This window comes from Sparus aurata, chromosome 22 (genome assembly GCF_900880675.1).
Source record: "Sparus aurata chromosome 22, fSpaAur1.1, whole genome shotgun sequence".
Taxonomy (NCBI): domain Eukaryota; kingdom Metazoa; phylum Chordata; class Actinopteri; order Spariformes; family Sparidae; genus Sparus; species Sparus aurata.
The window spans coordinates 24,877,433-24,901,876 of record NC_044208.1 but is presented as its reverse complement, the minus strand read 5'-3'; the positions used below and the strand labels follow the sequence as shown (position 1 = coordinate 24,901,876).

Genomic DNA, 24,444 nt, shown 5'->3' with positions numbered 1-24,444 from the left:
AAACCAAAGAGTCTGCTGATGACCCTCGAAGGGGGTGATGACTCATGAATGAGCCCAACTAAACAGCCACACCCTTCATTTATGAATGGCAGCTCACTGTAGTCAGCGGAGTAATTAACCGGAGTGCTGACTCACCTCATGTACACAATGTGGAACACAAGATTCACTGTGTGAAGCTTACAGCCATCATACTTGTCTTCTGAGATTGGAAGTAGGAACTGGATGGACCAGATGTGTGTGTTGTGTGTGTGCATGTTTCACAGTGCGTGACTTTCTTTCTTACCCAGTCTGGGATTAAGGTCACACCCTGCTCGCTCTGTCTTTGTGTTTCTCTGTATCTCCCATTCTTCTGCTCTTTCTCTCCCCTCGCTCCGGCTGTCCTTTTTGGCAGAATTTCGGCGTGAAACTACAAAACACAATCCAGTGAGGAATCCTCACCGCTCCCATGAATTTATGTTGTTTATGGCCATAATAATCAACCAGCAGGGCAGAGATCCAGCTCGCTCTTTGGGGATTATTTACTCAGTCTCGTCTGAGCAGGAATGTACAACGTAAAGAGTGCTGGCTGTGAATGAATGAAATGCACTCCACGTCAGGTAATCGAGTGTATCTGATGCAAAATATTTAAAGATTAAGTGTTGTTTCATTAGACCCCAGAGGAGAGGCTCAATAACAGAACAGTGGGAGGGATTCATCAACCTTATCGAGAGCAGAAACTTGACGACTGTTCACAAACAGCTTTTCCACTCACAGCTGCAAATAGGCCAGAATAGTTTGTATAGAGAGCTCCTTTCCATGATGTCATCAGCTCTGTCTCCTACGTCCTCTCGCTGTTGAAGCGATGAAGACAAACTGACGTGATTATTTTTTTAAAATTGGACATGGCAGCTGTGATTGAAAGCCACTTTGTTCCTTGATGGCCAGACGAATTCTCATGAGTTCAGTCACAGCGGGAGGTCTCGGCTGGCTTTGCACAAAATATACAGTAGTGACATATAAGTGGCGCACAGTAGTTCAGCAGCATGTAACAATTAAAAAAAAAAAAAATCTCCATTTATGGCGGCTTGCTTTGACATTTATGTCACCGGCGTTGATGAAAAGGGATCCAAGCAGCCAAATTAGAAAGGAATCTGTAATCTACTTTGTGTTGTAGCGCACAGCCCTGTTGCATCACACAAAACTCATCAAGGAAACCATATTTGGTGAGCAAATCACAGATCACACCGTATGCCTAATTGTGAACATGTGGAATGCATTGCCTCTGCTGTCATTACGCAGCTTTTGGCAGGCTGCATTTCAAGTCGAGCAGATCGCAGTAGACGGAGTAGCCACTGGTGATTTACAAGTGCGTGCTCATGCCGAATATACACAAATGAGGACCGCGGATCGCCTGATGTACACAAATACAGCCACGCATTCACGTATGATAAATATGTATAAGAGCAAGAAGAGGAAACAAGTAGTTCGAGGCACCAGAGTAAATCACATTATTAAAAACAGACAAGACAAAGAGACACATGCGCACATGCTTTATGCACATATTGCACGATACTGCTAATGCTTTTGGCTTGGGAGCCTGTTCTACACGTGTACCCCACCAGACATGATGGATGTGACTTCTATTGCTATTGCTATTCGATTGCTTCTGGACTGTGTCTGTGATTTATACCCAGAACATATCAGTGCATCGGTGACGTAGAGATGCCCCGGGGCGAGCTGGTCTCAATCTGGATTTTAACCGATGCTGATTTAAAAAGATTGAAACAGATATATTTTGGAGGAGCGGTAAGCAAGGGATGGATGTCAAGACAGTCAGTTTAAACCGCTTAGATGTGCCACAGCCATCTGCCGCTGAGTCTTTGTCAATGTTGCCATAGTGACGGGAGCAAACAAAGAAAAGGTATTCCTGCAATTCAGCTAACCCCGTCTACTCTGTCTGTAGTTAAAGCCAAGATGGACTGGTGGAGCACAACCTGCGACTGGTGGATGTGATGCATTAACAGAGCAACAGGAGGTTATTAAATGATTAAATCACTTTAATACAAATCAGGGCATCGCTGCCACTCTGTGTGCCTTCTGTTAGTGCATACAACCAAAAAAGGCAGGGTCCTACCTGTGATGCACGAGTGCACACATGCCTGCTGGGCGTGGGTCTCTGTGTGTGTTTGTGTGTGTGTGTGTGTGTGTGTGAGACATCACACTCTTTCAGCTCGATGAGGAGGCAGACTCCTAAAGAGAGCCGACATAATACTGCAGATGGCTCAGCATATTCCTGTTCTCTACAGGCACTGGGACACAACAGGCTCGACAAGTGACTGTGGCTCCCTACAGGGAAGACTAATTGCATACACAAGCAGGTTTGTTGCAAAACACTAAAAATGAATGGCATTATAAACTGTGGCAATTGATTGTGTGTACAGTAGATAATAGCTCCGGGGGACATGGTCACGCACGGTATAGGCAGTATCGTTTCAACTGTTTTATAGTTTTGCGCTGATCTCAGGGCGGGCTGAGTGCACGTAATGGCGCTTTTTTAGATTTAGCACACCATTGAGCAAGACAAAGAAAGATGACATGACATCATGTGAGGAGCAGGAGATGAGGAAGTCATAGAAGCGACTGCTGAACCAAATCACTGTCAATAAACTGACTGAATAAAGCCTGCGCATGTGACAGATTAATCTTTACAGTCTGCGGAATTGGCAGTGCACTTTATGTATTCCAGTGTTTGAGTTTTGAGCGAATTACAGGTTATGTGAGAACTGAACTCATCTTCAGAGAGAAAAGACTATCAGACTGCAACCGTGCAACACGAGGCCTTTTAGCAGGAACAACTGAAGCTCGGCTTAAACACCGAGCAGCGACCTGAGGCGTCCGTTCGCAAGTCACCGAGCTGCACGCAGCACCTGCCAACAACCCGCCATGCATGTACACGACCCGAGCACACGGGCCGCACACACAGCTGCCCGGTGTTGAGCCCGCTGGAAGCAGATGGCTCCTCAGACGGGTCATTAATAAGAGCCGGTGGGGAGGCTGTGTGTGGTGGGTTATTTTGGGATTTGGCGCTGTGTGTGTTATTTAGGGATGAAAGTTGTGTTGGTGGCTCTATTTCTGTGTTTGTGTAAGTGGGTGGCTGCCAACAGGCACCAGGAGGAGAGAGAGAGCGACATTTAGAGTAATTGGCTCCCTGTTTAGTCCGACAGTATTCCACAGCGGACCTATTAATAATTACACAATGTGTGTGAGTGGCAGCCTTTGACCCAGCTTCAACAGGTTTTTTTTATCGCCAAGGACGTGTTATGGCTTGGCGACACTAGTTGAGTGTTTTAATCGTCCCTCAACGCGGAGGGAAACTTAACCGGGAAATAAACAGAGACTTACATGTTGGCCATACTCGCATACGCACTGTACTGTAAGCAGAAAAGTCAGTCCAGGTAATTACAGTGCTGTTTAACACACTTATAATTTACCTCAGGATGACAATACTTTAACCCCGTACTCACTGTTTCACTCTCGACCCACGCAGACACGTCGGTTGCGCTTCTCGCTGCCCTGTTAGTCGTTTTTCTTTCTTTTTTTGTTTTCATCTTATCTCGGCGTGTCCATATGTGGCTGTGGTGTGCCATGTGTCACACAGGAAGGTTGCTGCATGTCACTTCCTGTCACAACTGAAAACATTTTTACACATCAGTTTGGGTCTTTATCTGCAGGATTGATCTGTCTGTAATTAGAAAATCATGCCACTTCCTGTTCCCGTATTTCAATTTTCATCCGCTAAAGCAACAAAAGTGAGAAGAAAAACTCTTCACTTGCTGTTCATGCAGATAGTTTACTGTACGAGAGATTTTTAAACCGTTTTGCAGAGTAAAAACCACATCAATGAAATCAAAGGCGTGTAGATAAACGCGCTTTCACGCGAAAACGAGCTCTCCGTGCGCTCTTGTTTGACTTTAATTGTTTCTAGAGGATGTGCAGAGGCAATCCTCTCACTTCTCAGCCTCCAATAATTACATCTGTGAGCCGGCATCACTGCTGCTGCCGCGCACATCCCTCCCACATCACAACTTCTCCGCCAAATGCAAACACTGCAGGCCTCGGGCTCCCTATAATTATTAGCACATTGTCCAAAGCGGAGGGAGACACAATGTGCAACCGATTCTGAAGGAGCTTACAACCGCCTGGAAGCTGAATGTCACTCTGCATGCTGCTTTTATGACTCCGTTTATAAAAAAAGGGGCCCCATGACAACTGAGACACTGAGACTTTCTGAGCTGTAGCCGCGGCCCATCCAGCCGCTCCTAAAGTCCCTTTGTGTGCGTTAACAGCTCGTTGGACAGGAAATGCCTGTGAGAGACAACAGCAGAGAATCGTTGAATCAAAAGACTTTTGGAAAAAGGCAGAAAACAAAAGTAATACAAGGGTGAGATTTATCCTTGATGAGCAGAACAAGCAGAGGGGTGTGTTCGAGGAGCACAATGCTTTTTAGCTTCCGGTTGCCCGTGGCGACAGGAGGATGCACAGCCCTGGTTATTGGAGGCGGACGGCGGCGACGACTGAAGGAATGGCAGTGAAGTGTATTATACAGCGTGTCTGTGTCATCAGGTTTGCAGGTGATGAGCAGTGACAGGTTTGATTATTCGTCGAACATTTATAATAAACTATTAAACTGATGTTCTGGTAGACACATAATTGCTGCAGTTCTTGTGTAATTGCACGCGTTTCCTGGCGAACACAAAGCTTCTAAAGAATTCACTTTAGCCCTTTGATAGTTCTCTCTAATGACTCTTCTTTAAAGGAAAGAATTCAACATTTTTTTTTCCGGATTAAGCTTCATCAGTGTGTGCTGAAAAGTGAGGTGATCAGGAAGGTAAGGTAATCCACTGATTACGAGGACAGTTATGCGGTCGCTGCAGACAAATTTTGCTCTCTTCCATCTTTGCGAGAGCGTGTGTTTGAATAGTTATTGCTCCTGATGAGCAGGTGGCAGCCAGTGTCAGCCTCTGCCACCAGTGTAAGAATGTGTATGTGTGTGTGTGAAAGGGCGATGGCTGACTGGGGTTGTAAAGCAATTTGAATAGTCAGTAAGACAAGAAAAGATCTCCATATATTGCAGTCTATTTAGCATGTCTGTCCATTTCATATGAAGCTAAAGCCAGCAGCCTATTAGACTGCAATTTAAAGATGCAATATGTAATCATTCTTGTTGAAAACAACCAAAAATTAACTGAAATTATCAACAGAATGTGATGAAATAACAGTTATGAAGTTTTGATGTCCTTGTATTGTGTTGCAGAGATATAGGCTAATGAATTTAGCATGCTTACCAGCTAGCCTCGTCCCATCCCCGTCCAAAGCTCCATGTGCTAGCAGTGCAAACACCAACACTTCCCTGTTGCACGGCCGCTCTTGCTAGCAGCAGTTAGCGGGTATTCTGGCAATATGCTGCCCGATGTTTGTTCTGACTATAAATTAAACAGGTAGCCAACTCCTACATATTGCACCTTCAAACAAATGAGATACAGCATGTTAGCTGGCGAGGTGCTGGCAGATTTTGGACAAAGTCAGGCTCACATTTTTCCCTCTATTTCCAGTTTGTGCTATGCTAAGCTAACCAGCTGCCAGCTGTAGCTTCAGATTAAATTAACAGACGTGAGATCTTCTAATTTTACTCCCATTCCTTGAAAGGTCCATCATGTAAGAACAAACAAAAGAAATACCGGGCAGCATATCACCATAGTAACCACTAACTGCTGCAGGTGTTAGCTGTTGAGCTCAGTTAAACGTGCAGCTAGCGGTCGTATTAGCCGACTCTGCCCAGGCTGGCAGCTCATAGAACTGTGGGATCGTTGGTGTTTTCACAATGTGGCTAGGGGCAAGCTAGTTAGCATGCTAACTTCAATAGGCCCCTCTATACCACGTTACAAACACACCTTTAAAATAATGTTTCTGTTGATAATTTTGGTTAATTTTTGGAACGTTTTAAACTACAATTCATATAATCCACATATAATTCATACTGCACCTTTAACAGTCACTATCATAACCGCACAGAAACAGCCAATCGTGTTGCTGATGGTTGCGTTTGCTGATGTAGGTCATACAGAGGCCTCAGTATTAAACTGCGACTGTTTCATAACCAGTTTAAAGTCCCTCGTAGCATGTTTAACATAAACCTCACTAGGTTGTCCATTCACAGCACTTCTGTTTGCTCAACTTCCGCTCGCTTTTCATTCCACCGATTCTGTACATATCTCCAAACTGACATTTAAACACATTCGTACAAACACGGTGAGAAAAGGCTCGAGGGCTGAACGCTCCCCGAGTGCTTCACTTGGCCTCTGACTCTTCGAGTAAAGCGAGCATACCATCTCTAAACTTCCCAGCTCTATGGAAACAGCTGTGGGCAGAGGCACACAGCGACCGCCTGAGGTGTGAGAGCAAAAGCATAGATTGAGAAGTGTCTGTTTGACACATCACATCTCACTGTATGAGTGGCTTTTACCGGAAGTTAACATTAAGACAATCAGAAGTTGCGCTGCGTTTAGCATGACTGTAGCATGACTGATTCACAGTGGCATGACACACATCATTAACCAGGTGAACAGCTGAAAGCTTCCTAGAAAGCAAAGGTCAGCGTCTCCTTAAACACGAGTTCGGCTCTTGCGGTGAAATGCACATTGTACGTTTCCGTGTTCTGTGAATGAAGAACTGCAGCCAGATTACAATCAAAGGGGAACGCCTGAGTAAACAGATGACAGGGGAACTACCAATGAGCTCCGTTTGAAAGAATTGTTTGAAACCACCCCCTTTGAAAAAGGCGTACAATAGTCCGGTCCACCCCCCGCCCAGGGACATACAATGGCAGAGCTCTGGGGCTAGACCTGAACGCGGACAGAAAGCCTGAGGCAGGTCTGCTTCAGGCTTTCATTCAAATCCAACACTTCCGTGGCAGCTTTCGCCCAGAGGAAACACATTTCTAGTAAAGCCCTGATGTGACTGTTGATGATGATGATTGTATCAGTGTTGAAGGGTAATTGTGCTGTGTATGACCCCAAACCTGCTGATAAAGACACAGCTGAATTCAGAGCCTCTCCCCTGTAAACATAAACTCTTATAACACGGCCTTTAACTGAAGGCCACAGGTGAGCCTGACAGCGTTTGACACCAGCCAGTGTGTGCAGTGCATCTGCTGCTGAGTGCAGTGACAGCTGTACAAAAGGCCTCCGACATGTGCAGCATGATTCACCGGCTCAGCGCTGATGTAACATCAGGAGCAGTTTCAAAACCGCTCTCCCTTTCCACACTTCCCCTCCTGAGAAAAGCAAAAGCGTTTTTCGTCGATTTCACTCGTCCACAATGGAAAATCAGACGCAAACTAGATTGCGATTGGTGCGTCAGAGGCGCTGCCCTCCTCTGTTCAAACAGAGAGTGGTTTCATTAGAATAACTCGCTGTGAAGTTCCTGCGAGCGCTTGAGTCTGAAAAAAGAAAAAAAAAAAACTGGTGTGTGGTTTCAGGAGAGATAAGGAGCATTTGTGTGTCTATCTCCAGTTGAACCGCCCGTCCCTGTCCTTCACGCTGGAAAAACGATACATGCCGGCTCTGCGACGGAGCGACAGGTCAAACTTCAAAATGAGCAGCCACAGAGCAAACACCACATGGTCGACAAACAGAGCAAATACAGATAGAGAGCAAGCATTCCTGCACAGGAATTCCTGGACCGAGTCTCTCCTGAACACGGCCACAGTTGCGTGTTCCTCTGAGGATTTAATACCTTCAAAATGTGAATCTTTTCAAGAAACTGGAGACGGATCATTGTGCGTCAGTACTCTGTTCCTGCATCACCTGTCTGCGCTGACACCGGTTCTGTTTTTGTCTCAGCGACAGCCTCCTAAAACCGACCATTTCCATGACAACTGTTTTCTTCTCTCGAGCGTTTCCTGACTTCACACGGTGATGTCACTGACCGCAATTTCACACCCGCCTCTTTTGGCACACGTAGAGGGGGAAGCTGACCTTACAGCAGCTATCCTCCTTCTTCTTCTGGTGGCTCAGAGGGAACACGTACAAGAAAAAAGAAAACAGGTGGAACAGCGAGCAGGTGGATGAATCTCTGATCTGGAGCTCACGTAGCCGGGCTGGCAGAGGCCTTTTTTCAGGAGGCTGTGACATTAACCGCAGCAGTGAGACGAGCCGCCGCTCTCAACGTTACTGCTTAGGTTAACAAATTCACACCAGAAGTTAAGATCTTTATCACGCTGATGAACTTTAAACCGCTTGTTTTATCACTTTACTGTTAAACCCCTTGTTTAAATAGACACATGTGAAGTTAACTCATTACAAAGAGAGTTTACCCTCTATAAAAAAAGTTTGGGCTTGTTGATTTTCGCCGAGCTGCACGTCGCTGCTTTAAATTCACTTCCTTTGTTAAAAAAAAAAGCCACTCGAGGAGTCGGCTCCCATCGGTTTTGACAGAGCGACGCGGCGCAGAGGCAAGAGCACAGGTTTAACCTGACAATCACTACCCTGAAACCAGAGATCTCATCACTTATTCACAGCCGGTGACTCACGCATGCATGTGCAGGAAAGGAAACTTCACTTCGCCTCACGATTCGCTCTAACTAGTACCTTCTTTCAGCCCCCTTTTTCAAACGCTCTCTCGCTTCCTCTTTCACGAGCGTTTTTTCAGAAGTGAAAAAGTCGACTCTCGCCGCTTATTGAAAAAGGCGTCACTTCCGCACTGATCTGGATATATTTTTTTTTTTTATTATTTCAACAGCATAGCAAAGGAAAAAAAAAAAGGGGAACAAAAATAAAACAGCAGTATCTATGAGCTATTAACAGAAGTTTGTAGTCTGCAGGTAGGTGATGGGTAAAAAAAATAAAGAAGAGGAGGAGGAGGAGGAGGAGGAGGGCTGCAGTCAGGACATGTGGAGCTGGTGATGGCAGGGGGGGGGGGGGGTTGGGAATATGTGAAAACACTTGCCGGGGTCCAAAAGTCAGTCACAGGAAATGTAAATGTGCACAGCCAGCTCGTTGTTGACCCCCCCGACCAACGCTCCCCGTCCCAAAGTGCAAAGTCAGCAGTCGAGCTTCTGCTGCTGTGGTAACTGTCTTGATTTTCTTTTTCTTTTTTTTGGGGGGGGTAGGGGGGGCGTTCACCTGTAACCTCCTCCTGAAGGCAGCTGAAACTACAGAATACACCCAACAGTCATGAATGAATGGAAGCTCTGGGAGAAAACAAACAACAAAAAAGAAAAATGGCGGCGATGAGGATGACAGTAATAATAAGACTGCTGGTAACAGATTCAGACACTGAAACAACAAAAGTATATATCCATATCACAGTGTGTGTGTGTGTGTGTGTGTGTGTGTGTGTGTGCGTGCGAATATCCAGCGTCCACATAGTGTCTTTTTTCAAAACAAACCGCCACAGCAGACATGATGGATGTAACCACGGCACAGGAAGTAGGTACAAACACAATTTCCTCAATCAGCCCAGTACAATCAGTTATGAAAACTCCTTTTTTTTTTTTTTGTCTGTTTTTGTTTTGTTTTGTCTCTAAAAGGTTCCTAACAGCCGTCGTGATACACATTCTCACACGTGACAGAGGGCAGTCAGAGCCATGAAAAGATATGATATGCTGATGTAGGTTCTTTTTTTTTTTCTTCTTATCAGGACTCTTCCCGTCCTTTTGGATACGTAGCTTAAGGGTCCGTGAGAATACTGGAGCGAAAAAAAGCAGAATATAAAGTGTGTGTCCCCGAAAATGAAATGATACAAGAAAAACAAAAAGAAGGAGGGGTGTGTCAAAGAATTTGCACCGAGAGCTCAAAAAGAAATCAAGCTTGTTGTATATTTTAAACTGATTATACAGACTGTGAACCAAAGCAAATTACTTTGAAAAGAAAGACAAAAAAAAATTCAAATGAAAGCCAGAAAAATAAAAACAATTTGTCTTTCTTTTTTAAATGAAATGTGGGGTTATAGTGACGAGATCATTCATCAAACAAGGAAGATAAAACAAAATATAACTGCTACTCTCTTCGACATATATACTCAGCAGAGAGGTCGTGGTATTAATTGCTTCAGATTGCATTTTTTTTTTTTTTCATCATTCTCAGCTACTTTTTTCTCTTGCCTCCGGGCAAACCTCCAAAAAAGGTTTGGAGAAACATTAAGATTTGTAATTTGAGGTAAGCCAGGTCAGGCCCTCGTAGAGTCCATCCCCTGTCGTCGCACACGAGGGCTGAACGTACCAATTCCTATCTCTGATCCGGGTCAGGCCCAGCTTCTCCTGGATCTCGTGCGGTTTCATGGCGTCCGGGAGGTCTTGTTTGTTGGCGAAGATCAGGATGATGGTGTCCTTCATCTCCCGGTCGTTGATGATCCGGTGGAGCTCCTGCCTGGCCTCGTCGATCCTGTCCCTGTCGGCACAGTCCACCACGAAAATGAGGCCCTGGGTGCCGGTGTAGTAATGTCTCCAGAGGGGCCGGATCTTGTCCTGGCCCCCGACGTCCCACACGTTGAACTTCACATTCTTATAGGTGACGGTCTCCACGTTGAACCCGACCGTGGGGATGGTGGTGACCGACTGTCCCAGCTTCAGCTTGTACAGGATGGTAGTCTTGCCGGCGGCATCAAGTCCAAGCATCAATATTCTCATCTCCTTGTTGCCAAAGATCTTTGCGAACACTTTGCCCATCGTGTTTGCTGTGCATAAATACTTTGTGTGAAGGGAAAAAAACAAAAGGCTCCTCTAATGTGAGAAAGAAGGAGCTGGTTTCAGTACAGCTGAGGCGTTAAGAGCTTCAGTGTCCTCCACGTGATGGCAGCTGTGGGCTGACACAAGTGTCAATATTCAAATAATAATAAAAAAAAAAAATAGGCAGTGACTTTCAAGTTTGTGCAGGTGTCGGACCAGAACCACTACAAATTCTCTAGATGGTCTGACCTGAGCGGCTTTTGACTTTGGAGCAGTCAGCGTGTGTGTGGGGATGAATTGGGTGGGGATGTGTTTTCATGATCCACTGCCCTCCGATGTAAGAAGAAAAAATTACATCCCCTCGTTTTCAGACTTCCGTCAAAATCCACTCAACCCAAAGTCTCCTTCTGAAGAAAAAAAAAAAAAGATCCAGTCAGTCTCAGTTGAACTGGACTTGATGAAGAGCAGAACCACTACTAGCCTTTTTTTACAAATCAGGCCCTGTCCAAAGCACGGGGTTCCCACTTCCTCCTCGGCTTGTCGGCTGTCCACACTTGCCCTCAGCCAAATTCCAGTCGATGGATCTCAAAGCACAGTTCAGATTTTTCTTTTTTTCTTCAAAACACACCCGATCAGGATCTCTCCGGTCCGGTTCGGCAGCGGGACATCCAGAGGCAGAGCGCTCAAAAGGTCATTGATTCATCCGACTTTCTTCTCTTCCCCCCCTGTGACACAAGAGCGGGTCCAGAGAAGGGAGGGGTGTTAGTACAGAGGACAACTTTGGATCCGAGGAAATATTCTGTCTGCGGCTGGAAAAGCCAAAACAAAAACAAAGAACACGGAGGGCGAGGCGGATACCTACGTCTGCGGCAGTCACCCCCCAGTCCCCCGGGCCGTTTCTCCCCGCTCTTGCCGCTCTCTGGCTCACTTCTTCTTCCCCTCTCCTCTCTCCCTCTCGTCAGCCGTTCAGTCACAGCGGTGGCGGTGCTGTGTTACCGGAAAAGGTGCGGACCCAGATCAGCCGCCACTTCCTCTACACCGCCTCACACACACTGGTGCTGCGTTCACGGGCCGCTCGTCAGCTCTGACATCTGAACACGCAAATAAAAAAAGAACTATAATTTTTCAAAGCAACTTTTATCCCCACTTGTGTGTTCTCGAACGGCGTTTCATCTCTCTGTCTATCATATTACCTTTATTTTCATATTACTTTTGATTGTATCTAATATTTTTCATCATTACCATATTTTTCTCTTGATTTATTTCACACGTCACTTCTCTTTCGATTATTTCCTGTATGCATGTTATTGTTATACAGACACAATGCTTGTATGCAGATGTTGGTTAATTAAAAAAAAATTACTTTCATCTCCTGAAAAACGTATAAAACATTACAGAACATTATAAAGGACACCCACCATCCTGGTCACTCCCTGTTTGACCTGATGCCTTCAGGCAGACCGTACAGATCAATTAAAACAAAGACAAATAGACTCAAACACAGTTTTTATCCAAATGCAATAACCACCCTCAGTGCTGCAAAAAATAATGTGCAGTGGATCGGAATGTGAAATGGATCAATGCAATTACAGAAAGTATGGATGTCTGTGGATGTATGTTCATACTGGTTTAATGCAATGACTGGGTGAATATGACTGTGTGTTTATGTATGCTGCTATATGTTTCTATTTTTAAACACTAGCACTTCAATTATATTTTCATATTTTTTATAGATTCATAAATGATGCACTGACTGGAGAGCACTTTACATTTCGTTGTACCTGTGACAATGACAATAAAGACCCATTCTATTCTATTCTATTCTGTTCTATTATTATGGTATCCTATATTAACACAACATTGCAAGTCACAACACATTTGATGTATTTCACAATTGAGATTTCTTTCTTTTATTCCCCCCTTATGCTCTTCTGACTGGTTTAAAGTGGGCGGGAGTTATAAAAGATGATGTCACATACTAATGTGCACCAATCAGGATTGAGCAATATTTGAATCAAAAGCAGTGATGTAATGGCTGACAGGCACATCATCACAACAAGATGAGTAAATTAAATGTTATTGTTGTTAAGTTACAATTTAAAGGTGTTATAGACTGTGCTACCTAAAAGTTAAAGCCACTGAGCATTAACAGCAACACTGACTGGCATGGCCCCTGACTGACACTTACACATGACAACTGGCTATAAATAATGCCTTATGAATATGAATTGATTGTTTTTTTTAATAATTCCACACTGTAATCATCTGAACTCATCGCTCTGCAAAGAAAAACCACCGTGGACATGGAGAATGAACGCACCCTTCACTCGAATTTTACGATTTCGGATTGTACGCAAACGCACCATACGCCATTTCGCATGCGCGCTTCGAAAAAAGCAGGAGCGCAGACCGGCCCATCAGCGCGTGCTGACGCCATTTGAGCTTTCATTATGTGTTTAATCGCCTCTAATGTCACGTCTGCCGATATAATCACACATCGGCCTACGCACATGACACAGATGTAAAGGTTTAACACACATTATTGCAGTAAAGACCGAGTTTACCGGCCGGGTCGGTCCGACATGTCTGATCATTCATTCAAACGGTCCCGTATGATCAGTCTGTGACGTGGAGGCTGTGAGGGGGAACTACACTCTGGTGTTTCACACCGTGACGACAGCAGCTTAGTGAAACTGACTAAAAACACAATCAACATATAAATCACCAGATTATCACTATAAAACCGCAGTGTGTCAGTTAGTGAGATATGTAACATCTTATGAAAGAAATTAACCTTGTAAAATCAGGAAATAGTCATTATAGTAAGCTTTTATTGAGCTTCCTGCAAAGGTAGGCCAAGGATACAGTGCGCCAACATATTTATGGAAACTGAGCTTTTATGGGCTAATTTGTTATAAGTTACAGTAGCTATATATTGAATATATGTCCGGATCTTCTGCATGAAAGCATATTTTAAAAATCCTGCAGAGATCTACCAAAATAAACTTCAGTCTGAACCACTTCTTGATTGGCCCAGACTGATTTATCCTTGATACTATTGGTCGATATCGGCTTGTCACAGCTGCACATTACCAGAAAACTTTTGTTTGGAATAGTTTAGTGCGCTGATGTCATTTTAGACAATAAATCTTATTGTTAAATTGTTAAATATTGTGCCACCATTGTGACTGATAACCACATTTGAGGGAGCACTGCAAAAAATGTGTGCATATCAACCTATATCGAAAATTTTAAATTCCTAATATCAGTATCGGCAATGGCCCCAGATGTCAAGTAGCTGTCCAGCTCCGGTCTAAACAAACAATTTTGATAAGAATCCTGAATCACTGTCATTACAACTGACTGATTATAATGACTGAGATAATGGGACATTAATTTCATAAATAAACTATTAAAGAACATGTTGTGAAACATATCTCGGGCATTTCTGAACTGTAAATGATTGTTATGTGTCTGCTGACACAGGCTGGATCTTTCTGTATGCCAGCGCCTCTCTGCAATAAAGTTATATAGACCAGTTTATCAGTCTAGCTGTAACCTTGTGGTCTAAAGCGGGTCATTGGTGTGAGTATACTGCCCCCCTACTGAAAAACTCACCAGTTTCACTGCAATGTGCTCTTCAGTGAAGTGACTAAATGAATAGGTAAAGTAATTGATCAAACCCTTATTCTTCAGCTTGTAAAACTTAATTTCACGTGTCTGAATGTATATATATTTTTTGACCTTGCACATTGTGTAATATAAACACAAAACTTGGTAACATGGAAAAAATCTAATGCATAACCATACAGACACACAAGCGCGCGCATACACGGGACACACGAGGGCGGGCTCTGCACTGAGCATGCGCAGTCTCTACCTCGATCCTCTTCTTTAAGTTAAGAATGGTGGGCGAAGCGCGCCTGGCTGTTGTAGGTTAACTAGAACAAGTGACTTCGAAAGCTGCATACAAGTTCTTGAGGTTGACCAACATTTAATGGAAGATACTGGTAAGTCCAAAAAACGTATCTTTATGCGTGAAATTGGTGTAACGCCGGTAGAAGTGTGGCAATTCAGCACCCAGCTAACGCTAGCTACTAGTGAATTTGCCGTCGCTGGCCGGCTAGCTAATATGGAGAAGCCCCCGATACCGACTATTAACTGGAGACGGTGGCTAATGCCTAACACGTTGTAGCTAGCATATGGTAGACAAGATGGTGAGGTTATCGGTTCATAACACGACGCACAGCACAGGTAAGATGGTCATTTTAGTAGCGTTAAATGCTCATAACTGAGCTCACACTCAGCGTTACGTTACTTAACGAGTGCTAATGTGAAGCTAACGCTAACGTGTCGTCACTTGCGGTGTTACTTCTCAGGCAACACATTGGCGTGTAACTGAGGCCCAACTTCTGATTGAACTTTGACTATGCAAACAACCTCCCGTGTGTAACATGGTCGCAACGAGCAAACATTGCTCCAGCTAATATTAATCGATTTTGACGAAACACTTGTAAAGCCGTATAACAAAGTCGTGCAGTAACGCGTAGTGTTTATTAAGAAACGCATCACGTGGATACATTATTTTTAGAGGCTAACGCAATGGTTTAAGCTAAAGCTGGCGTCCGTGTTAATGTTAGAACACGGAAGTCTCCTGTAGCACCAGCTGCTGTTTCTACTGGCTGACCTTTTTTGGTGCAAAGCCAACGCCAGTTAACTTAAAGTTAACCATTTGCCACTGTCAGAAGTGCAACTAAAAATATGTCACAGCATTTTTAACGTGTAGCCTTGATAGTTATGTAGCGGGCATCTTGGGAGTTGTGACGTTTGTTTGCTTTAGTTGCCATGCAGTAAAAAGTACCGACGAACCAGTTCTGGAAAATTCTCAATCCTAGATAGCGACTGTGCACCTTAAGGTGAGATATAGTTTACATTGCCTATGGTGTTAGTTCTACATTAAAATTACTTATTACTTTAAAATGTAATTGCAGTGTAAAAAAAAATTAAGAAAAGAAAAGTTATTATAATGTTTAATTCCACTACGCCTGTCCTTTCATTTAGCAACGATTCGGAGGGTTAATCAATTTATGTTCATATATCAAAGACATTTTTGTAATGATAAATTGAATATCAAAATGTTTGCAAATAAATTGTTGGACTAATTCCTGTAGTTCTGATTATAATCCTACCGGCTGTTCAACAGGCCTAGGACTCTCAGACGATACCATTACTGGAATGCTGGACACTGAGTCCCCTGTCATGGAGAGCAATGGGGATGCCTTTCTACCAGACCTTCCTGTTCTAGGACAAGCGGCTGACTGGTCCATGGACCAGGTCGCTCCAGGACCAATCACCAACATCTTGCCTGATGACTCGGACGCATCCCAGGATGCCCCGGGACAACAGCAAGAACCAGATCAGCAGATGAATGCCACAGAGCTGGGATCTGTGGAGAAGGCTGTGGAGCAGTTTCAACTCGCCAGTGCTCAGCTCTTCCAAGAGGAGCAGCCACCACCACCACCACCACCTCCTCCTCCACCACAGCCTACAGAAGAGGAAGAACACAAAACGGAGTCTGTGGAGTCTCTGCAAGACAACCAGGAAATGAGTGTAGAGCCAGAGGCTGCTGTACAGGATGCCAGTCAAGGTAATAAAAATAATTGTATACATATAATACAAAATAAGTAATGCATATAACTGGATACTTAATGGTCCCCTGTTTACTGCACCAGATGGGACTGAGGCACCACAGGAGACAGGGGATGGCATGGAGCTTGAAGAACCAGCCAAGGAGACAACAGAAGAGTCAGCTGTTCCTACAGAACCACCGCAGCCCAGCGAGTTTGAAAAACTCTTTAAAGGGTGTCAGGAGAACCCAGAAGACTTCAATGGTTGGGTCTACCTGCTGCAATATGTTGAGCAAGAGGTAAGAGATGAGTAGATTATTCAGATATGTACAGTTAGGTCATAACCAAAATTAAACATGGGGTCAAACTTTTGTTTGTGCATTATGATTTCATTGAAAAGTGGAAAACTCGATTATTATACTAAAATGTGAACTTGACAATCTTTTTGCTGTTATTCCTCCCTTGCAGAATGTCCTTGAACCTGTGAGGCAGTCATTCGATGTATTCTTCCTGCGTTATCCCTACTGCTATGGCTACTGGAAGAAGTATGCTGATATTGAAAAGAAGCATGGGAATATACAGGATGCAGAAGAGGTAAATATTATTGTCGTTGGGACACATTTGTTGCTTTCTTGGCTAATGGATTTTACCCTTCATACACTAAATATTTGGCAGGCGGTTCTGTCCTTGTTATTTCTTCCTTGATTATAATACTACATTGACTAATGTCCATGTACATGTCCTTGAGCCTTGTCATTTAGAGACTGCACACACCAGGTATTTTGGCCTTAATTGAGAGGGGCAAATAGAGGTGCTTGTATGAATAAAAAATTGTTCCAACCATTGACAGGATTGTTTGTGTTTGGTCTCTTTCAAGGTGTACAGGAAAGGTTTGCAGGCCATTCCTCTCAGCGTCGACCTGTGGCTTCACTACCTGACCTTCATCAAAGAGAACTCAGACACGACGGATCCAGAGACTGAGGGTCGCATTCGAGCGTGAGTGAAAGACTTGCTCTATATCATTTTACCTCAACCTCCTTGTGTTATGTGGCTCTTGTTTATAACGGTTTCAACCAACATCTTAAGCATTGGCATGAACTATCAAATAGTTGGTTAATATTCACAATCTTTCCTTTTTTTTTTTTTAAATGTCTACCATTAGTGCCTATGAACATGCAGTGCGAGCAGCAGGCACAGACTTTCGCTCAGATCGCCTGTGGGAGGCCTTCATCAACTGGGAGACGGAACAGCAGAAGCTGGCCAATGTCACCGCCATCTATGACCGCATCTTGGGCATCCCAACCCAGCTTTATTCCCAGCACTTCCAGAGGTATGTGTGCATTTCTGTCACTCTGTTTGCAGTTTCCATTGGTACAGGTTCTGTGTATCTGAAGGTAGATTCTGAAGGTAATTTATTTTTCAGTGTAGCTCCACACAACACAAAGAAAGGTGTTTTTGCTTAAAGTCACTCTAGAATAACAGTTTGGATCTTTCTTTGCATTAAAGCTGATTTGCCTGTTATTAATCTTTGCAGGTTCAAAGATCATGTCCAGACGAACAACCCCAAACATTTCTTGTCAGAAGAGGAGTTTGTTCAGCTGAGGCTCGAGCTCTCTAAAGCCAGCCTGATGGCGATGGTCACCGAAGATGCGGAGCCGCCTGCTGCTGATGACGAACTACCACCTGGTACAGAAGAGCTTTCGGACCCTGCTAAGGTAGAAATCTAATTTCTGGTCCTGCAGAGGGAGACACATTTCCAAAAGTACTTGCAGGGGTTAGCCGGAGCTTGCCTTTTCTCCATGATGAGATGGAACGAAAGCTTTGTTTAGGTTTGAAGAGGTGTCTTTATGTCAGCAGCCAAGCCAATGAATGCCAGGGGGGATTCAAGTTGGCATCCATTCAGGGACTCGCCCATAAACTATACGGATCAACCGTGGCCCCTTGACCGCAGAACCTGCACCCAGAGGCTGATATGCAGGGTGCATACATACCTCCCCCCTCTACAGGCTTCTTGTCTCTGGCAAGCTCATGGTGATGTAAATCCTTGATTGCAGGACTCGCAGTTTTGACATCAAGTGGAGAATGATATGGAGACTAGAGTGTTGACCATGTGTTTTTTTGTGTGTCTTTATGTAGAGAGTGACAGAGATCGAGAATATGCGCCACAAGGTGATCGAGGCTCGGCAGGAGGTGTTCAATCACAATGAACATGAAGTCAGCAAGCGCTGGGCCTTTGAGGAAGGGGTAGGTGTCTTATTTGTTGTTTATTGAAAACATGTTTTCTTTTTATTCTTTGACACTGTGAAACAAGCATTTATTCATGTCTTTTCAGATTAAGAGGCCATACTTCCACGTCAAAGCCTTAGAGAAGACCCAGCTGAACAACTGGAAGGAGTACCTGGACTTTGAAATTGAAAATGGGACTCCAGAGCGCGTGGTTGTTCTTTTTGAACGATGCCTCATTGCTTGCGCACTCTACGAAGAGTTCTGGACCAAGGTAAAGTTACCTTAAACCGCTCTGTCACTCCCGCTACTTCCCTGCACTTCCCCATCCACGATGATAATCACTTCGACACAGTAAATCGTCCTGCACTCTCTTTGCGTGTAACGTTGATATGTGACTGTATCTGTTGTATTAGGGGATGGCCAGCTTGCCACACAAGATATGACTGCAGCATTTGCCAACTACTACGTTGCATCTTCTTCGTCTCCCACTACCTTACAGAAACTTATCTAATTGGTTCCATGAAGGTGCTGATGGGTTTACACAGAAAATTTCTAAAAACGATCTTGTCAATGAAGAAATTCACTGTTTCTGTCAACTGAAAATTTAGGTTTAAAATGTGTTGTCTCCTTTGCCTTTCTCTTTTTCTCCTCTGTTCTTTTTCTCTGTCCTCTCCTGCATTCCTTCCAACTCCGCTTTCTCTTTTTCACTCTGAAGTATGCAAAATATATAGAGGGCTACAGCACTGACGGTGTAAGACATGTCTACAAGAAGGCGTGTACCATCCACCTGCCCAAGAAACCAGCCATCCACCTGCTGTGGGCAGCCTTTGAGGAGCAGCAGGGTGAGTGGCACTCAAACAACATGCAAACAAAAGACAGTCCTCAGGAGTTTATTAGGGAAAGGGATGAATAAATGAAAACAGCATTGTTTGGGCCACACTTACTATAACCTGCTTTTCTTTGTCCAGGCAATGTCGAGGAGGCTCGTGGCATCCTGAAGTCGCTAGAGGAATCGGTCCCGGGTCTTGCCATGGTACGCCTTCGAAGGGTCAGTCTTGAGCGTCGCCATGGTAACATGGATGAAGCAGAGGCGCTGCTAAGGGAGGCCATGGAGTCCGGGAAGGATGCTACTGAGACGTCGTTCTATGCTGTGAAGCTTGCCAGACAGCAGATGAAGGTGCAGAAAAGTCTGAGCAAAGCCAGGAAGGTGCTGCTGGATGCTATTGAAAAAGACCAGGTGACAACCTTCTACAAATGCATGCATAACCTTTTTTACCAAGGGAACTTAAAGAGTTAGCAAGCCCTTCTTAAAACTATTTTCTTTTTTTTTTTTTTACATGTAGTGTTAATTTCATTAGACACTCTTGGGTTATTTAGCCGTATATAGAGGCCATTAAAAAAAAAAAAACGCCCACTACCAAGATAATTTAATCACCTCTTCTCTGGATTCCTGCTGCACTATATAGGGCGCCTCACATCATTGAAAGTGTTTTCTTTCCTTAAGTGGAAATCAGAGTGGTTTGCACATACCAGACAGCAGGTTTTTAAATGATTTGGGTGAAATTTGGGGACACTAAACCTTAAATGACAGAAAATGTTGGCTGTTATTCCCCTGCCAAGAAATCTGTTTTAGAATGTAAAGAGAAACTGGAGTTGACATGCACTTGATAGATGAATTGCCTTTTTTATTATGTAATTAAAAATGAATTAAACCACCTTCCACAATGGCAGTTTTGCACTACTTATGTCATACTCACTTGTACTTCTATGGCTTTTCAGACTAATCCAAAGCTCTATCTAAACTTGCTCGAGCTGGAATACAATGGAGATGTGACGCAGAATGAGGCTGAGATCTTGGCTTGTTTCGACCGAGCCCTGCAGAGTCCGATGGCTATTGAATCCCGCCTCCTCTTCTGCCAGCGCAAGGTCGAGTTCCTCGAGGACTTTGGCAGTGACATAAATGTGTAAGTGTTTTGTTAATTTCAGAGATCAGGGTTCTCCCCAGAAATTTTTTGTGTTGCGGCGCACCGTCTGTCCGTGGCGAACACTCGTCAACTTCAATCGGGGGGGGAAGACACGGACGGACGGACGGACAGACGGTCATCAACTCCGTCAGCCGGGGGACGGACGGACGCTCATCGCAGTCAGCCGGGAGCTCCTAGCCGTCAACCGGGGAACGGACGGACGGACAGACGCTCGTCACCGTCACGCGCGGAGTATAGCGGTGCTGACCTACCGGTATAGCGGCGTAGTGCCGCTCTTCCACCGTCTGGGGAGAACCCTGCTTAGGCGGGAGGCAAAAATGCTTGGGCGCAGCGCCTAAGCCGTATAATGGCAGGGAAAACCCTGGAGATTTGACTGACTGGATCTGGCCAAATTTCATTATTTTATTTCTTTCAGGCTTGTGGCTGCATATAACGAACAACAGAAACTGCAGAAAGAAAGTGAACCCGCAAAGAGGAAAGCGGAGAACGGGTATGACAGGTGGATATTGGAACAGGGCTTGGGTCACATCAACACATCATTATTTTCATTTCCTTATTCAACATTCCAGTCATATAATAGCAGTTCAGTATCCTGTTGTCATTCATTGTAGCACAAACTTATACTGGGTGTTTAACATGAGCTAAACATCCTCTGAAAATGTATTATAGGCACTGCAGCAAAAAACACCTAATAGTAAGAGATTTCACTCACTGTAAACTGTTTGTCTTTAGCGCTCAAGAACCCGACGCCAAGAGACAACGTGTGGATGACGAGTCCGCGGCTGCAGCAAGCGCACTGACAGACACGCAGGCCAACAACTCTGCGTACAACTACAACTGGTACCAGGTGGGTTTCTAATCTGAAGAGATTACTTTTCCCTTCATGTCACACGCAGCATTTTAAAGTCTATTTTCTTGTTAGAACTTGTTTCTAATCAACTGTACCAAAGTTAAACGCATGTTTTTGTTTCAAGTTATTTTAAAATTGAGGTGATCCTGCTAACTTATTCTTTCCTTCCCTGTTTCTCAGCAACCATACGGCAGTTGGGGACAAAACTCCTGGGGGCAGTACAACCAGTATGCCCAGTATAACCAGTACTACCCTCCTCCTCCAACATGATGAACAAAATCCTTACATGAAGACGGAGACTCAGAGGAAAGCATCCTTTCTGACCTGCCTACTTTTCTGAACAGGGCTACTCAACTTGGTGTCATGGAGATGAATCCAACCGCAGAAGCTCATTTGTTTCTTCTTTCTGGTTTAAAGTGTGCTAATCACTTAAATTATACTTTGTAGCAATTGTTTAGATTATAATACACTTGGCTCTCCATGGCAGCCATGTTGATTAGTCATGTTGCTCAAAACAAAGTTAATTGCTACATCCATCATCTCCTAAACTGGCTGCTTTTTTGGGTTCTTTAATGCATGTTAAGTGTGAGAAGGCAGATTTATTTTCCCCTGTGTGACAAAGGCTTTCTAATTTTTAGATCGGATGGCTTAGTTTGGTCTCTTTCTCTGTGTTTAAGATTTAAACTTGTAAAGGATGCATTCATTGATGTACCTCTGAGTCGTGTTTCTTCTTCTTCCCAAACTGAAAGATTTTTAATATGTCATGGTTGTGTTTCCATAAAGAAAATGAAAAGTTCCTCCTTTTTTTATTTTGACCTGATTTCATAATAAAGAGATTGATATCCTGAAGTGCTCCCTTGTTGACTTCATCCTTTCCATTCCAACATTGTTCAATATATTGAATTCATGAGCCATTAAGACATTACCAAGCAACCTTTCATATATTCTTAAGGTCAGAAATGATCTTTTTTCCACATGTATGAAGTGCAACAATCGCCTTATAGTCAATCTGACAGGTATTAAATTTAGCCTTTACTAAATAGTGATGTACAGTGAAATATAAAGAACCGAAAGCTTGTTTATTGAGTAAAGTTAATAAAAATAAATCCATACTTAAAAATGCCCAAATAAACGTTGTCCTGCTTCTTATAGTGATGATTAAATAATTGTATGGTTACTTAAGTGTTTTATTGAGCTTTGTTTTTTTTTTTTTTAAATAAACAGTCATTTTTGCAAATTAAAACAATGGAAAACCAAATAATCGATCCCGTAAGAGCTGTTTCACAGTCCAAAGTGCGATGGGCGTGGTCACCGCTTCCATCTAGGCTTACGTAAATCCGCACATGCGCAGTGTCGGCCCTTATACAGCCCTTTCTATGCCTAGCGTTGAACGACTAGCATCAACGAGGTAAGGCCTGTGTAATTTCAGCGAAAAATCCTAAAAATGTAAAGCCCTGAAAGTTTTAGTTACGCTAATACAGCCTTTATATCATCATGTATCATATGTTATTCTTTATTTTCAACAGTTGCGCTATATTCCATGTGTTTTAAGCGACTTTATGAAACGCGTGTCCCATGCGGCTAGTTATGCTAGCATAGCATTAGCAAGATACCGAGGGGGAGAAGTCTGCCCCAGCTCCCGGCACGTTGCTGTCCTCTGCATCTCGTTAGTCTTTTAACTTCAAAGTTTTGTGACAGGATGTATTTTGACACGGTATCCCCACGTTTAGCATATTTAGTAACCTCAGACGCAGGTATAACGTGGCGGGTTTTGTAGCCGATGTTTGCTGTCACAAATAAATCCGACGCCACAGGCTGATTTCCGTAGTAGATATATTGACAATGAGTAAAGCTTATCTTCCCTTTCGGTTTGTCTTCCAGCATCAAGATGCAGCTCTTCTTGCGTGCCCAGAACACTCACACCCTTGAGGTGACCGGACAGGAAACTGTTGGACAGATCAAGGTAATTTGATTGTTATAAGTTGGTGAGGATTCACCAAACTTTTTATATCTCGGTTATCAGGTCAATGCAGCACTGTTGTTCAGTGATGTCTGTGAATCCTAGTAATGCTTTCATCCCCTGGTGAAGGGTTTTGCTATAAATGATTATTGTTTGGTGTGTCTCAGGCCCATGTCCAGGCTGTGGAGGGTCTCCTGGTCGAGGATCAGGTGCTGTTGCTCGCTGGGTGCCCACTGGAGGATGATTCCTCCCTGGCATCCTGCGGTGTCTCAGAGCACTGCACCCTGGAGGTAGCTGGCAGGCTTCTGGGAGGTCAGTACATTGAAATACGACACACAGTAGTCTAGTTTCAGCGTTAAAGATTCAGCGCACAAGCTGGCTTCATATACTCTAATGATAAAAGTCAAAAACCAATATTTCCTCCATCACCAACCGTCATGTATGAAGTATGAAAATTCAAAATGATGCATGTTGTCAGTAGATTATGGCCAAAGGTATCATGTTAGTCTTTTGTTAGATGACATATTGTCTGAACAATTGCAGGATCTTTGATTTGTGTGGGAATTAACCCAACTAACACTCCCATCTTCCTTTTCCCCCTCCTCAGGTAAAGTCCACGGTTCTCTGGCCCGTGCCGGAAAAGTGAGGGGACAGACACCCAAGGTAAGAAGATTTTGTGTATTTTATGACACTTTATATTCCAGTAAAATACAAACTCGAACATCCACGCTTTACATCTTCTCCTGAACACATTGCAGTAGCTTCCAAATCTGTGAAAATGGTATTTACATGTTCTGTGTTGGATGTCGTTGGTCATGAAGATTAGAAAAATAACAGATGCCTTTTCTGTCACATTGTCCAGGTTGACAAGCAGGAGAAGAAGAAGAAGAAGACTGGCCGCGCCAAGCGTCGCATCCAGTACAACAGGCGCTTCGTGAACGTTGTGCCTACCTTCGGAAAGAAGAAGGGACCCAACGCCAACTCCTAAGTGCTTCTATGCCCTGAAGGAGAAACCCAGTCACCATGGATCAGTTTTTCCCAAGTTAAATGTTATCCTGCTGTACAGAATAAATATTGGCTTGGACAAAAGA

At 43.9% G+C, this 24,444-nt stretch overlaps 3 protein-coding genes across 6 annotated transcripts; 2 read left to right on the top strand and 1 right to left on the bottom strand.

The window, feature by feature from the left end:
- Positions 1-9,141: 9,141 nt before the first annotated feature.
- On the bottom strand, positions 9,142-11,786 carry arf6a (ADP-ribosylation factor 6a). Of its 2 annotated transcripts, none has more exons than XM_030405028.1 (2): positions 11,564-11,786; positions 9,142-11,430 (listed from the first exon to the last, which is right to left on the bottom strand). In XM_030405028.1, exon 2 carries the CDS (start codon positions 10,703-10,705, stop codon positions 10,178-10,180), a length of 528 nt encoding a protein of 175 aa, XP_030260888.1. In that variant the 5' UTR covers positions 10,706-11,430; positions 11,564-11,786; the 3' UTR covers positions 9,142-10,177. The 2 variants fall into 2 exon arrangements, with proteins under 2 accessions (XP_030260888.1, XP_030260889.1); XM_030405029.1 differs by having other exon boundaries at positions 11,568-11,786.
- A 2,773-nt stretch (positions 11,787-14,559) lies between these two features.
- On the top strand, positions 14,560-22,242 carry prpf39 (PRP39 pre-mRNA processing factor 39 homolog (yeast)). 3 transcript variants are annotated; one of them, XM_030405026.1, is made up of 15 exons: positions 14,560-14,715; positions 15,909-16,352; positions 16,438-16,631; positions 16,801-16,926; positions 17,210-17,328; positions 17,495-17,662; positions 17,867-18,047; positions 18,469-18,576; positions 18,665-18,829; positions 19,274-19,400; positions 19,527-19,795; positions 20,338-20,522; positions 20,959-21,033; positions 21,276-21,390; positions 21,574-22,242. In XM_030405026.1, exons 1-15 carry the CDS (start codon positions 14,703-14,705, stop codon positions 21,661-21,663), a joined length of 2,379 nt encoding a protein of 792 aa, XP_030260886.1. In that variant the 5' UTR covers positions 14,560-14,702; the 3' UTR covers positions 21,664-22,242. The 3 variants fall into 3 exon arrangements, with proteins under 3 accessions (XP_030260886.1, XP_030260885.1, XP_030260887.1); XM_030405025.1 differs by having other exon boundaries at positions 20,959-21,042; XM_030405027.1 differs by having other exon boundaries at positions 14,589-14,715; positions 15,877-16,352; positions 20,959-21,042.
- A 525-nt stretch (positions 22,243-22,767) lies between these two features.
- On the top strand, positions 22,768-24,444 carry faua (FAU ubiquitin like and ribosomal protein S30 fusion a). The gene is made up of 5 exons (XM_030404363.1): positions 22,768-22,801; positions 23,275-23,356; positions 23,521-23,665; positions 23,961-24,016; positions 24,216-24,444. The coding sequence occupies exons 1-5, from the start codon at positions 22,770-22,772 to the stop codon at positions 24,339-24,341; spliced, it is 441 nt and encodes a 146-aa protein (XP_030260223.1). The 5' UTR covers positions 22,768-22,769; the 3' UTR covers positions 24,342-24,444.